Source organism: Trichosurus vulpecula, chromosome 2 (assembly GCF_011100635.1).
Source record: "Trichosurus vulpecula isolate mTriVul1 chromosome 2, mTriVul1.pri, whole genome shotgun sequence".
NCBI lineage: Eukaryota > Metazoa > Chordata > Mammalia > Diprotodontia > Phalangeridae > Trichosurus > Trichosurus vulpecula.
Genome location: NC_050574.1, coordinates 377178042 through 377190241, shown reverse-complemented (window position 1 = coordinate 377190241; position 12200 = coordinate 377178042). Strand labels below are relative to the sequence as shown.

Sequence of the window (12200 nt, the reverse complement as noted above, 5' to 3'; positions counted from 1 at the left end):
GAGTCATACTATCTAAAAATGTTATTTTCTAAAGACAAAGAAGGGAAAATCGGCATAACTAGTCAATACAAAAGGAGGAAGTAGGGTATCTTCTGTTTTGTCCTCTATAGTTCTACAACATTCACTTCTGATATTTTCTGGCTGGCTTCTTTTTCCCAGTTAACCTATTATAGTCTTTTTGTTTATTGTTTTCTTGGTTCTGCTTACCTCACTGAATCAGTTCAAGTCGATTTTTACATGCATCTTTGTAGTCATTAAATTCATTATTATTTTTTTTTACAGCACAGCAATATTCCATCACATTCATGTATCAAAACTTGTTTAACTATTCCACAATTGATGGGCATCAACATTGTTTCCAGTTCTTTGCTATCACAAAAAGTGCTGCTATAAATATTTTGGTGTGCATGGTGATTTTCTTCCTATCAATGGCCTGCTTGGGGTATAAGTCTAATTTGAAAAATTCTAAATTGCTTTCCAAAGTGCAACAAAGTAATAGTGTGTCTATCTTTAACCATTTAAACACTGACTACTCTAATCTTTTGTCATCTTTACAAATTTTCAGTGTGTGAGTTGAAACCTCAGGACTGGTTTTGTTGAGGGTTGTGGGAGCTGAGGTCCAGGAACCCCAAGACTGGAGTTCCCAGACAGAGTCATTGAGGGGGAGTACCCCTCAAGGACCTGAGTGCTGGAGAGGGTCAGAGCTGTCTGGAATGAATTCACGATCTCAAGCATTCTTTAAGTCAAGGTGGCAAAGATTTATTACACTTTACAGTAGGCAAGAGTTCTTAGGGAACCTGCAACCTTACAGGGATGCAGGAAAAAGTTTTTATAAGCGATTTGGGGGTGAAACATGTCAATTAGGTGTTTTGGGGTGGAATTAGGGAGTGGTTAAGGGGTGGTCAGTTCTTAAAGGAACATGCACTTTTTGTATCTACTGTGCAGATATCTTGCCCAGAGTTCACTGGGAAATAACCGAAGAGGGGGGTTACCTGGGGGTGTGGTTTTGACAGTGAAATATCGCTAAGTCAACTAACAGTCAGGGCTGACCAGGAATATCCAGGTGGCTCTCATCAAATGTCTTGTTAGACAAGATGGATGTAAGGGAGTATACATTTGACTATGTCTAGGATACATATCAGTAAGGTCAGTAAGTAGTAAATTTCATTATGGCCCAGTGCACAGCCAATTAGCACATATACAGGGAGTCCAATAAATTTTATAGGTGCAGCTGGCTATAGTATAAGGAGGAGAGATAAGTCTTTTGCTAAGGCATGCTGCCCTTGAACTGGAGATGAACTGTCTGAGACAGTATTTTGGGGCTAGGGAGAGATGTGATTTTAGAGCTGGATGTGGTTTTGGAATTGGGGTGCAAGCACAGGCACCCAAGCAGAGACTAAGGAGAAATGTTAGAATTAGGGTCCAAGTACAAGCACCCAAGCACCCCACCAGTTTCATCTTCGTTTATCTAATTACAATGATCTGGAGCACTCATTAATGTGGTTTTTAATAATTTTAATTCTTTCATTGAGAAATGTTTTTCATTCATATCCTTTGATCACTCATCTATTAGGAAATGGCTTTTTGATGATATATACACACACTTGTATATGCATGTGTAAAATCCATTACAAATATGTGTAGTCAAGCAAATGCCCACATTACTGTTCTCTCTCTGTCTCTGTCTGTCTGTCTTCCCATGTGTGTATACATATTACCTCACTATCTGCAGTTGGATAGCATATTTCCTCATAAGTTCTCCGGAACTGTAATTTATTCCATTGTGCAAATCAGAGTTCCTAGTTTTTGAAATATTTTTGTTTTTATAATACTATTGTCATTGTATAAATCATTCTTCTGGTTCTGCTCATTTCACTTTGTATTAATTTATGCAGTTAAAACTTTTTATTATTTCATACAACACAATAACATTTACTCATTTGTATAAGATAACTTGTTCTGTCATCTCCCAATTGACAATCACTCTCTCAGATTCCAATTCTTTTCTCCCACAAAAAGAGCTATTATAATTATTTTTATACCTAATAGATTTTTGAAGGTTTATTTTATAGCCTGACTTTGATGAAGCAAAGTACGGATTTTCCAAGTAAACCCTAATTTCATCCACAAATAGGGATTTTTAAAATCTCCTCTTTACTGAGTTTTAGCCTTTAGTTTTTTTCTTATCTAAATACTCTTGCTAACATTTCTAGAATATCATTAAATTGCCATGAGGATAGTGAAAATCCAGAAATAAAGACTTCTATTTTTATTGGGAAAGGTTATGATGTTTGATATATTTTATAGGAAGCCTTTCCCACATTCTCATTAAGTCCTCTTAATTCTAGCGCATTCCCTTTGTCAATTATTTTCCACTTATTCTGTATATGACTTTCTTTGCATAAATTTGTTTGCATGTTCACCCTACCCCCCTTAGATTCTAAATTCCTTGAAGGCAGGAAAGATCTTTAAGGTTTTTGTATTGCTAGTACTTAGCAGAGTGCCTGGCATGTAATATATGTTTAAGAAATTTATTGATGGTTTATTGCTTGATTGATGTATCTCCATTGCACATGATGCTTACTATTGGTTTTATATAGATACTTTTAGGATATTAAAAAAGTTCCTCCTATATTTTATAGTATTTTAGCATAAATTAATCGTGTTGTTGCCAAAGATTCTTTCTGCATCATTTGAGACAATCAAAATCAAAAGAATGAAAAAATAGAAGAAAATGTAAAATATCTCATTGTAAAAACAACCGATGTGGAAAATAGATCCAGGAGTGATAATTTAAGAATTATTGGACTAGCTGAAAGTCATGATCAAAAAAAGAGCCTAGACATTATCTTTCAGGAAATTATCAAGGAAAATTGTCCTGATATTCTAGAACCAGGGAGTAAAATAGACATTGAAAGAATCCACCAATCAACTGAAAGATCTCAAAATGAAAACTCCCAGGAGTATTATAGCCAAATTCCAGAGCTCCCAGGTGAAGGAGAAAATGTTGCAAGCAGCCAAAAAGAAACAGGATAACAAAAGATTTAGCAGCTAATATGTTAAAGGATCGGAGGGCTGGGTGAGCTAGAATTACAACCAAGAATCACTTACCCAGCAAAACCTAGTATAATCCTTTAGGGGAAAGATAGACATACAATGAAATAGAGGATTTTCATGCACTTCTGATGAAAAGACCAGAGCTGAATAGAAAATTTGACTTTCAAACATGAGATGCAAAAGAAGCATCAAGAAGTAAACAGGAAAGAGAAATAACAAGGAATTTGATAAGGTTTAAGTGTTTATACTCCTACATGGGAAAAATGATATTTAGAACTCCTAAAATCTTTTTTTTTCATTGTTAGGGCAATTAGAAGGCATATATGGAGACAGAAAACAGAAATGTGAATAGAATGTGATGGTACAATTATCTTAAAAAATAAAATTAAAGAATGAGAAAGAAGAATGTACTGGGAGAAGGGGAAAGGGAGAGGTAGACTGGGATAAATTATCTGACATAAAAGAGGTTTGAAAGAGATTTTACAGTGGAGGAGGAAATGGGGGAAGCAGGGAGGGGAGCACATGAATCTTACTCTTATCAAAACTGGCTCAAAGAGAGAATAATACATACACTCAGCTGGGTATAAAAATCTATATCACCATACAGGAAAGTAGGAAGGGAAGGGGATAAGAGAAGGGGTGGAGCTGATAGAAGGGAGGGCAGTTTGGGGGAGGTAAAAGTCAGGAGTAAAATACTTTCGAGAATGGACAGGGCAAAAGGAGAGAGGTTAGGATAAATGGGGAAAATAAGGAGGGAAATATATAGTTGGCAATCATTACTGTGAAAAAAAATTTTTTTTACAGTGAGTTTCTCTCATAAAGACTTCATTTCTTAAGCGTATAGAAAATAGGATCCAATTTTTAGAAATAAAAGCCATTCTTATTGATAAATGGCCAAAGGATATGAACAGTTTCCGGACAAAGTAATCAAAGCTATCTGTAGTCATATAAAAATGCTCTAATCATCATTGATGAAAGCAATGCAAATTAAAACAATTCTGAGGTACCACCTCACACCTGTCAGTTTGGCTAATATAACAGAAAAGGACAATGACAAATGTTGCAGAGGATACACTGCAAGATCGAGACACTAATGGTATGCTGATTCAACCATTCTGGAGAGCAATTTAGAACTATGCCCAAAGGGCTACAAAACCATGCATGCCCTTTGACTAAGTAATATTACTACTAGGACTGTATCTCAAAGAGATATAAAAAAGGGGAAAGGACCTATGTGCACAAAAAGTATTTATAGCAGCTCTTTTAGTGGTGGCAAAGAATGGGACATTGGAGGGATGTCCATCAATTGGGGAACGGCTGAACAAGTTGGAGTACTAGAATACTGTGATGGAATACTATTGTACTTTAAGAAATGATGGGCAGGATGCTCTCAGAAAAACAGAGAAAGAATTACATGAACTTATGCAAAGTGAAGTGAGCAGAACCAGGAGAACACTGTATGCACTAACAGCAATACAATTATCCAAGACAATTCTGTAGGACTTAAGATGAAAAGTGCTGTCCATCTCCAGAGAAAGAATTGGTAGAGTCTGAATGTAGATCAAAGATAACTTTTCTTTACTTTATTTTTTTTGGGGGGGGCTTATCTGTGTTTTCTTTCAGAGAATGATTTACAAGGAAATGTGTTTTGAATGACTATACATGTATAACCCATGTCACATTGCTAGCCTTCTAAATGGGGGGGGTGGAGGGGGAGGGAAGAAGAGAATTTGGAACTGAAAAATTTTTTGAAAAGAATATTAAAATTGTTTTTAAATGTAATTGGGAAAAAACAAAGTATTAAATAACAATAAAAAATAGCTGGCATTTCCTATTCTCCCCAGCTTGCCTTTTTGAATAAGTAACTTCCCCCCACTTTCAAACTTTATCAAAAATGTTTAACTTTTCTTGGCTAGTATTGAACAGCAACATACACTATGCTTTGAACGTGTGTGTACACAGTAAATTTTCTGCCTCTGGATACTAGCTTAATTCTGTTATGTTTTCATTGGGCTTTTTTCTCTTAACTAATTTATGGGCTGCTTAGATGATTAGTTGGTGACTCATCACCCTAAATAGCAAATTTTGCTTTCACCAACATTCTTTAATCTCAATTTCTCATTGCCATGTCTTGTTAGGCATGCCTATCTGAATTCTATTCTCAAACAAAGAAATTTGAACTTTAGTGGAATAGGGGAAAGAAATGAGGTTATCTGAGCTTCCTGAGCAAACATAAAGGAGATTATATATGTATATATATGTATATATATTTAAAAAACCATGTGCAATAAATTCACAGTCACAGGACCCAACTTTCTCCTTTGCTGTGTGAAGACTAAGCACCTAAAATGGAACCTCAGAGTCCTTGGCTCCTGGTGATTCTCTTTATCCTAGGCCTGTGCACCGTGGCTGGAGGGGAAAAGCCATGTAAGTAAAAAGCTGAGTTTATCAAAGGTTAACAAAGGGCCCAGTATATAGTAAGTGCTTAATAAATGCTTGTTGGCGGAGTGACTGAAAGTTATGAGAATGTATTTTAATGGGTCTGCTAATGGTGCTACTAGTTTGTGTGGCCCTTCTGTTTCTCTTTAAAAAGCATGGGGAAATGAACATTAAGAAGTTAACTCAAACTGCCTTGATGCAAAATATCCTGATACAGCTACCTAGCTTCTAGAGGATGTGGCTCTTGTGACCCATTCTCATGTAGCTTCCAGTCATATGTTCTATGATGATTCCAGGTGGGAGGTGAGAAAGAAGGCCTTAAATAAACCTCTGGTTGACTTGAGTTTCTCCATCATTCCTTTTCTTCACCTTCATTAAATATTAAAAGAATTTAAGTAGTATGCAAGGACATAAAAGTAAAGTTAAATTGTGGGGCATCTCAGGACCTTACTGAAGGCAGAAGATGTCCACTCATTGGACCAGTATAATAGGCAAATCGAGACAAAAAATAAATAAACAAAAACCCAACAACTCACCACCCTGAACCTACGAGTATTGTGTTAGGATTGTGAGCTTCTATAGCAAGTATAACAGCTCCTATAGCAATAGATTTTATCTTCAAATTGGTAAGATCTATCAAGATATCAGTCAGCTTGCAAATGGAAATTAGAGTTTGATTTTTTTAATCTATACAAAAATAGTTCAAAGAGCTGAGGGTAAATTCAACTTTTGTTTCATATAGCTGCATGCCAGTGTTCAAGGCTGTCCCCAAAGAGCAGAAAGAATTGTGGTTACCCAGGAATTTCTAGTGAAGAATGCTTTGCTTCTGGATGTTGTTTTGATACTCAGGTCCCTGGAGTTCCCTGGTGTTTCACTCCTCTGCCAAAGGAAGGTAATATAGCCCAGGGAAGTATGACCATGTCTCTTTATACTCCAACCACCTGAAATATATAAAACTGGCCATAAGGTAGATAGATTCTCAGCACAGATTCCATTTTTATTCTCTGATTTATAGATTTTCACAAAAGAGAATTGTGTGCTACAGCTAATATGTATACCAAATAACACTGGTTTACTCAATTAGGGGTTTATTTCCCTAATAAGCTATTACTATTTGCCTCTTTAAAAAAATCTCAAAATTACTTATCCAGCTCTACGAATTCTGAAAAACCTCTGAAGGTTAATGTTACCTGGTTACATAGTACTATTGTTGTATAACTTGGCTTGGTTGAACTGAATTCTTAATAAATTATGAAAATTAGAATTTACATTTTACTAAGCATTTTAGGTGCTTAGTCTTCACACACCAAAGGAGAAAGATAACCTCGTTTCTTCTCTATTCCACTAAAGTTAAAATTTCTTTGTTTGAGAATAGAATTCAGATAGGCATGCCCAACAGGACATGGCAACGAGAGACTGATTAAAAGGTTTTATGATAGAAGCTTATTATCAGTTTATCAGTGCGAATGCAAACAAATGAAATTTATGCAATTGTACATATATAACATATAGATACTTATTGATTATAGTCAGAAGTGCTTGCAACTCAGTCACTTTCATAGATCCTCAGTTACATTCTCAAAAGGAATATAAGTATCTATCTATCCTATGAGATATCTGTCCTGGCAATGAAAATCTCTCTATGGATGCCTAACGCAGCATCAATTTTCCTCTAGGAATAAGAAAATGTGTGTATTGTCAGGTGGTAACAATAGCCTTAAGAAAGATAAAAATCTATTGCAGATAAATTGCATAATGTTCTGAAACAAAGGATAGTTTCAACTTCCCAACCCTATAAGGATCCCAGAAAGGTATGGAATAAAAAAAAAAAAATTAAAAAAAAAATAAAAAAATAAAAAAAAAAAAAAAAAAAAAAAAAAAAAAATAAAAAAAAATAAAAAAAATAAAAAATAAAAAATTAGATTCCTAATCTAATTAAATTTCTTTATCATTCCTTTAATAAAATTTGCAAAGCATCTGAAGAGTGTGTCATGGAAGTAAAGGAAAGAGTCAATTGTGGGTATCCAGGAATTTCCTCAGAGACATGCAAAGCACGTTCATGCTGCTTTGATGACCAGATCCCTGAAGTACCCTGGTGCTTCTATCCTCTTTCTGTAGAAGGTAAGATTTGTATGTATGTGTGTATGTATGTATGTATGTATATGTATGCACATGTATATGTATATATATATATATATGTATATATATGCATATGTATGTCTATAACAAGCAAGCCTAAAAACCTCAGGACTTTAACAAAATGACTTGACTAGATAGTTTGGGGCTAGTGAAGGGTAGAAAGAGTGCTTTACTGATACTAATGCCTGCAGTTATACTGAGTATTTGCCTGTTTTCTTATTCATTCAACCTGGTGTTCTTTTTTAAGCCTATATAAATATATGCTCGCAGCCAAATTCTTTGAATATTCTTGATGGCTACAAATCATTGTACTTTGAAAGTTGATTTGATTTTTGGAAAAATTGAAAAGTCATCCTGAGCCAAGTGTCATGTATAAAGTAGGTGATTTATCTGGGTAATACAATTTACAAAATCCAAAATGAAGCACCGTTAAGGTAAGATAGTGAAGACTCATTACGGGATAAAGAACCCAGATAAAGAACCCAATTTTGTGTGTGGGCGGCTCATACGATACCTCTGCATGTAACTCTCAAAGGAAATTCTGAAAATCCATTGATCAACAGTGACATCATTGGAATGAGTATTAGGATGACTTCCCAAAGAGAATTCTTTAAAGGAAAACTTTCATATGGTTAAGATATGGTGTGTTAGCTTAAATTTTTATCATACTATATGAGCCCATATTTCTAGTGTAACTTACTTATAAATATCAGCATATCACCCAACACTATTTCCAATGAGGCCAATTCTGCCTACAGACATTTGACTTACATAGCAATAGGAGGGATGTTTTGATCTTGTCTGATATAAATTGCCCTGAATTACCCTGGATATGTGTGTATCATGTTCTGTAGGTTCACTTTTTCAACTCCCCCAGGCATATTGGATCCCTAGAGGATAGCTGACCTATGTATATATGTTGTATGCTATATTCGCTCCCAAACTTCTTTTGTAAGGAAAGGAGTTTCCATACATTCATGGTCCCATGCCCTCCTCAATGTGAGTGTTCCTGCCATAAATGCAGGTTGCAATCCATCTCATCTTTTGTGAATTATTCATATCCTCCCATAAATCCTCCATAAGGACAGCACCCAATATTCTGTGGATCTTCCCTTAGATATATTGGCATGTTATGTATGCCAGCGGAGCATGTGTGCTGTCCATCCAATATCCCTTCCTCTCAGTACATGACTCCTGTTCTTGTTCAGTTCTGGGACCAGAATATTATACATTTGAAGTGTCTGTCCAAGATAGATGTGTTAATGGAATTAACTCTAAGAATAGTCAACCAACTACATATTATATTGTGGACTCTTGGTTTATCCTGTGTATTGGATAGAACACTTGACCTAGGGAAAGAAAGACCCAAGTTCAAATCTAGCCTCAGATATTTATTAGTTATGTGACCTTAGGCAAAACACTTAACCTCAGTCTACCTCATTTTCCTCAACTATAAAATGGGGATAAGGAGAGCACATGCCACTCAGGGTTGTTGTGAGATATTTGTAAAGCACCTAGCACAATACCTGACACGTAGTAGGCATTTAATAAAAACTAGCTAATATAATAATAATAATAATTATCATTATTATTGAGTATCATTATTATTTAGTATAACTACTAGCCATATTATAAAGATATCTCTCTAATAATTTAGTAACTTAGCAAAGTGTAGACACAGTTTTAGATCTGAAATAACGAGACTGTGTCTATTACCTTCAAACCTCCTGCATTAATTTTTCCCTCGGTCAATTTTTCTTCTTTGACATATATTGGGACATGTCTATTTAAAGTTATGGTCCATCTTATTTTTTAAATTCAGAAATGGCAAAGAAGGGGCTATTTGCTTTAAAGAAAACCTTTTTTGGGGGGGGGTAGAGGGAGAGACTGTGACTATAATTAAATGGCATTACTGTAACTACATTCCAGAAATTCTTTAGATGATTAATCTATGGTTAAATTCCACCTGTAAAATATATGTCAGTAGACAACTGGTCAATGAAAGTGAACCCTCCGGAGAAAATTTTGCTCTAAAATTCTGCTTTATTGCATGTAAGAGTAATTACAGTCTTCAAAAAAGTGAACTACTTAGAAGATTTAAATAGCAATCATATAACACCTGTGCTCATAATTTATTATCCTTGATTTCTATCTGCCTTTTACTAACCATTTTACTATTTTTTTTTAATTTTCAGAATGCCATTATTAAAACTATTGGCTCCAGAAAACTAATTTTCCCCATCAGATATTCTGAGAAAAGAAGAAAACAAAGCACGTACTCATCTTCCTCAATTTCATTTTCAGCAATTATAATAATTTTTGTCACGTATAGATTAAATGTTTTGCCTTTTTAATCTTTTCAATGGTTGAGTACATAACTTCTTCAAATAAAGAGTTTACTTAACGTGTATTAAACTTCTGCTTGACTTACCTCATTTTAATATTTTTGTGCAAATTTCTACAACTTCGCTTCCTCCTCTATTACTCCTCCTCTTACTAGTTAATGGTATGCTTCTAAAAACATTGAGCATTTTTCATTTAATTTTTTTGAGCATGATATTCCTAGAATATCGGTTCTTCCTGTAAAGCTCTTTGATACAAAAAATACTGCTTCTAAGGTGATTAACATGAAATAATATGAAACATCCGCATGTATTAACTTTATATATCTAGTAATTGTTATAAAAAATTCGGCTCAAGAGTCAGATGAATCTGGCCCGCTTGTGAAAACAGGAGTCACAAAGGGTGGGATTTCTTAAGACAACCCATATAGCAAACCCTTAATAAACTTTGTCTTTTCCCTTGGCTGAGAAGGCTTAAGTTGAATTCTTTCAGCAGGACCAGGTGTGTAGGTACTTTGGGGTGTCGAGCACCCCTCAACCCCAAACCTCTTCATTACTAAATCATTCAGACTAAATCAGACAGATTAAATTGTATTTTGCTTTACTGTGGTGGTATGGAATAATGACTTGAGATCAAACTTATGAGTCAAGAAGTCCAGGTCAAGAAGACCTGGATTTAAGTCTGATTTAACTCTTACACATACTGGAAATGAACATAGAGGTGGCCAATTTGTGGCTGCATCATAGCAAGAGACATCCTAGGTCGTAGGCCATGTACTGGGCTAGGAGCAGGGAAAGAATATTAGTAATTGACTGCCTCTGCCCCTGGAACAAGGTCCAGGATAGTCTGAGGTCTGTAGTTAAGTGAGTAGGAAAGGAAATAGGGAAAGGGAGGAAGTAGGGAAGGGAGTTCAAGGGGTGTTATATTGCTCTGAATTTGAAAAGCCTTCTGTCTAGGTAACAGAGTATGGGGCAACAACTATGTACTCAGGTTCCAACAAGGGGAAAGCATAGAGCTGGGTTACTCAGATTGAAACTATGGTCAGGAACTTGGAAAGTTCAGACCAGGAGAGCAGTGATCCTTCTCTGCCTTAAATCAGACAGCTTTGGGCAAATGGAAATTTTGTGATGTGGAACTTCCAGGTCATGTGACCAACACGATAGAAGACAAGACTTTGTTTTTGATCCTTATAGCCTGTCTAATCTCTCCAAAATAGAAATTATGCAAAAGAGATAAAGCAATTTTGGCTTCCTCCATAGGGCACTAAGAACTCTAATAAAGAAGGTAACAGTCTGATGAACTACCAGCAAAGAACTACCAGCACCAACCTTACTCAGGCAGGGCTACACAAGCTGAATCAGACTGGCAAGAGAATTCAATCCTACCTGCTACCTCCTCCCAGTGCCATTGAAAACCAAAAGACAGAAAGAACTTTGTCCAGCCTGGGGCAACAGAGTACCATTGTTCTGTGCTGCAATGGAACTCAACCAGAAAATTGAGGAAGACAGAGAACTGGAGAAGGGCACATGTATGCAGATCTGCAGCATTCCACTAAGCTTTATAGGAGCCCAGAATACCTGTGGGGACAATTCTATCCCCTGCCCACAAGTCATTTAGGCCAGTGAAACGTGAATTGCCCCATGTGGAAGAAGACTAGGAGAGCTTCCAGGCACAGCTCCCAGGGAAATCCCAAACAAAGAGGTACAAGTCAAAAAATGAGCAAAAAAGAAAATTACCAAAGTTACCAGAAGAAAATTTAATGACTTTTAGCACAAGTAGATGAACAAGGACGATATTAATAACAGTGGAGAACATGGACTCCCGATCAAGTAAAAGTCCAGACATCTATGAATAAATATTGCAACATAAAGAAAATGAACCAACACCTGATAAGGCAGAGGAACCTATGGGTGTCCAGGAGAATGTGGAACTACAGCAAGATATTTCTGAATCATTTAAAAAAGAATCAAATATTGTGAAAGCAGAATTTGTGACTGCACAGCAGTAACAGAGCAGAAATTGTTTTCTTTCCAAGCTGGGAAGTCTCACCAAGAAAACAAAAGAGAAAATTATTGATTGGGGATGTAAAAAAAGCAGAAGTGTAGGATAATCTAGAAGAGACTTAAAAAAAATCAATGTACTTTTAGAAGGATGATTTCCACACAAACAAAATAAATTGATCTCAAAGAAGAGATGTACAGAGACGAGATTAGGATTATAGT

The 12200-nt window shown here is 35.8% G+C and overlaps 1 protein-coding gene across 1 annotated transcript; it reads left to right on the top strand.

Annotated features, from left to right (window-relative positions):
* Positions 1-5405: 5405 nt before the first annotated feature.
* On the top strand, positions 5406-11986 carry TFF2 (trefoil factor 2). The gene is made up of 4 exons (XM_036744146.1): positions 5406-5484; positions 6239-6388; positions 7471-7617; positions 11850-11986. Exons 1-4 carry the CDS (start codon positions 5406-5408, stop codon positions 11984-11986), a joined length of 513 nt encoding a protein of 170 aa, XP_036600041.1.
* The last annotated feature ends 214 nt before the right edge of the window (positions 11987-12200 follow it).

Bases quoted from the DNA above. Each gene is read 5' to 3' on its own strand.
- TFF2 (XM_036744146.1), top strand. From the start codon at position 5,406: ATGGAACCTCAGAGTCCTTGGCTCCTGGTGATTCTCTTTATCCTAGGC. The intron at 5,485-6,238 runs GTAAGTAAAAAG...TGTTTCATATAG, and splicing joins GGCTGGAGGGGAAAAGCCAT to CTGCATGCCAGTGTTCAAGG. The intron at 6,389-7,470 runs GTAATATAGCCC...AAATTTGCAAAG, and splicing joins CACTCCTCTGCCAAAGGAAG to CATCTGAAGAGTGTGTCATG.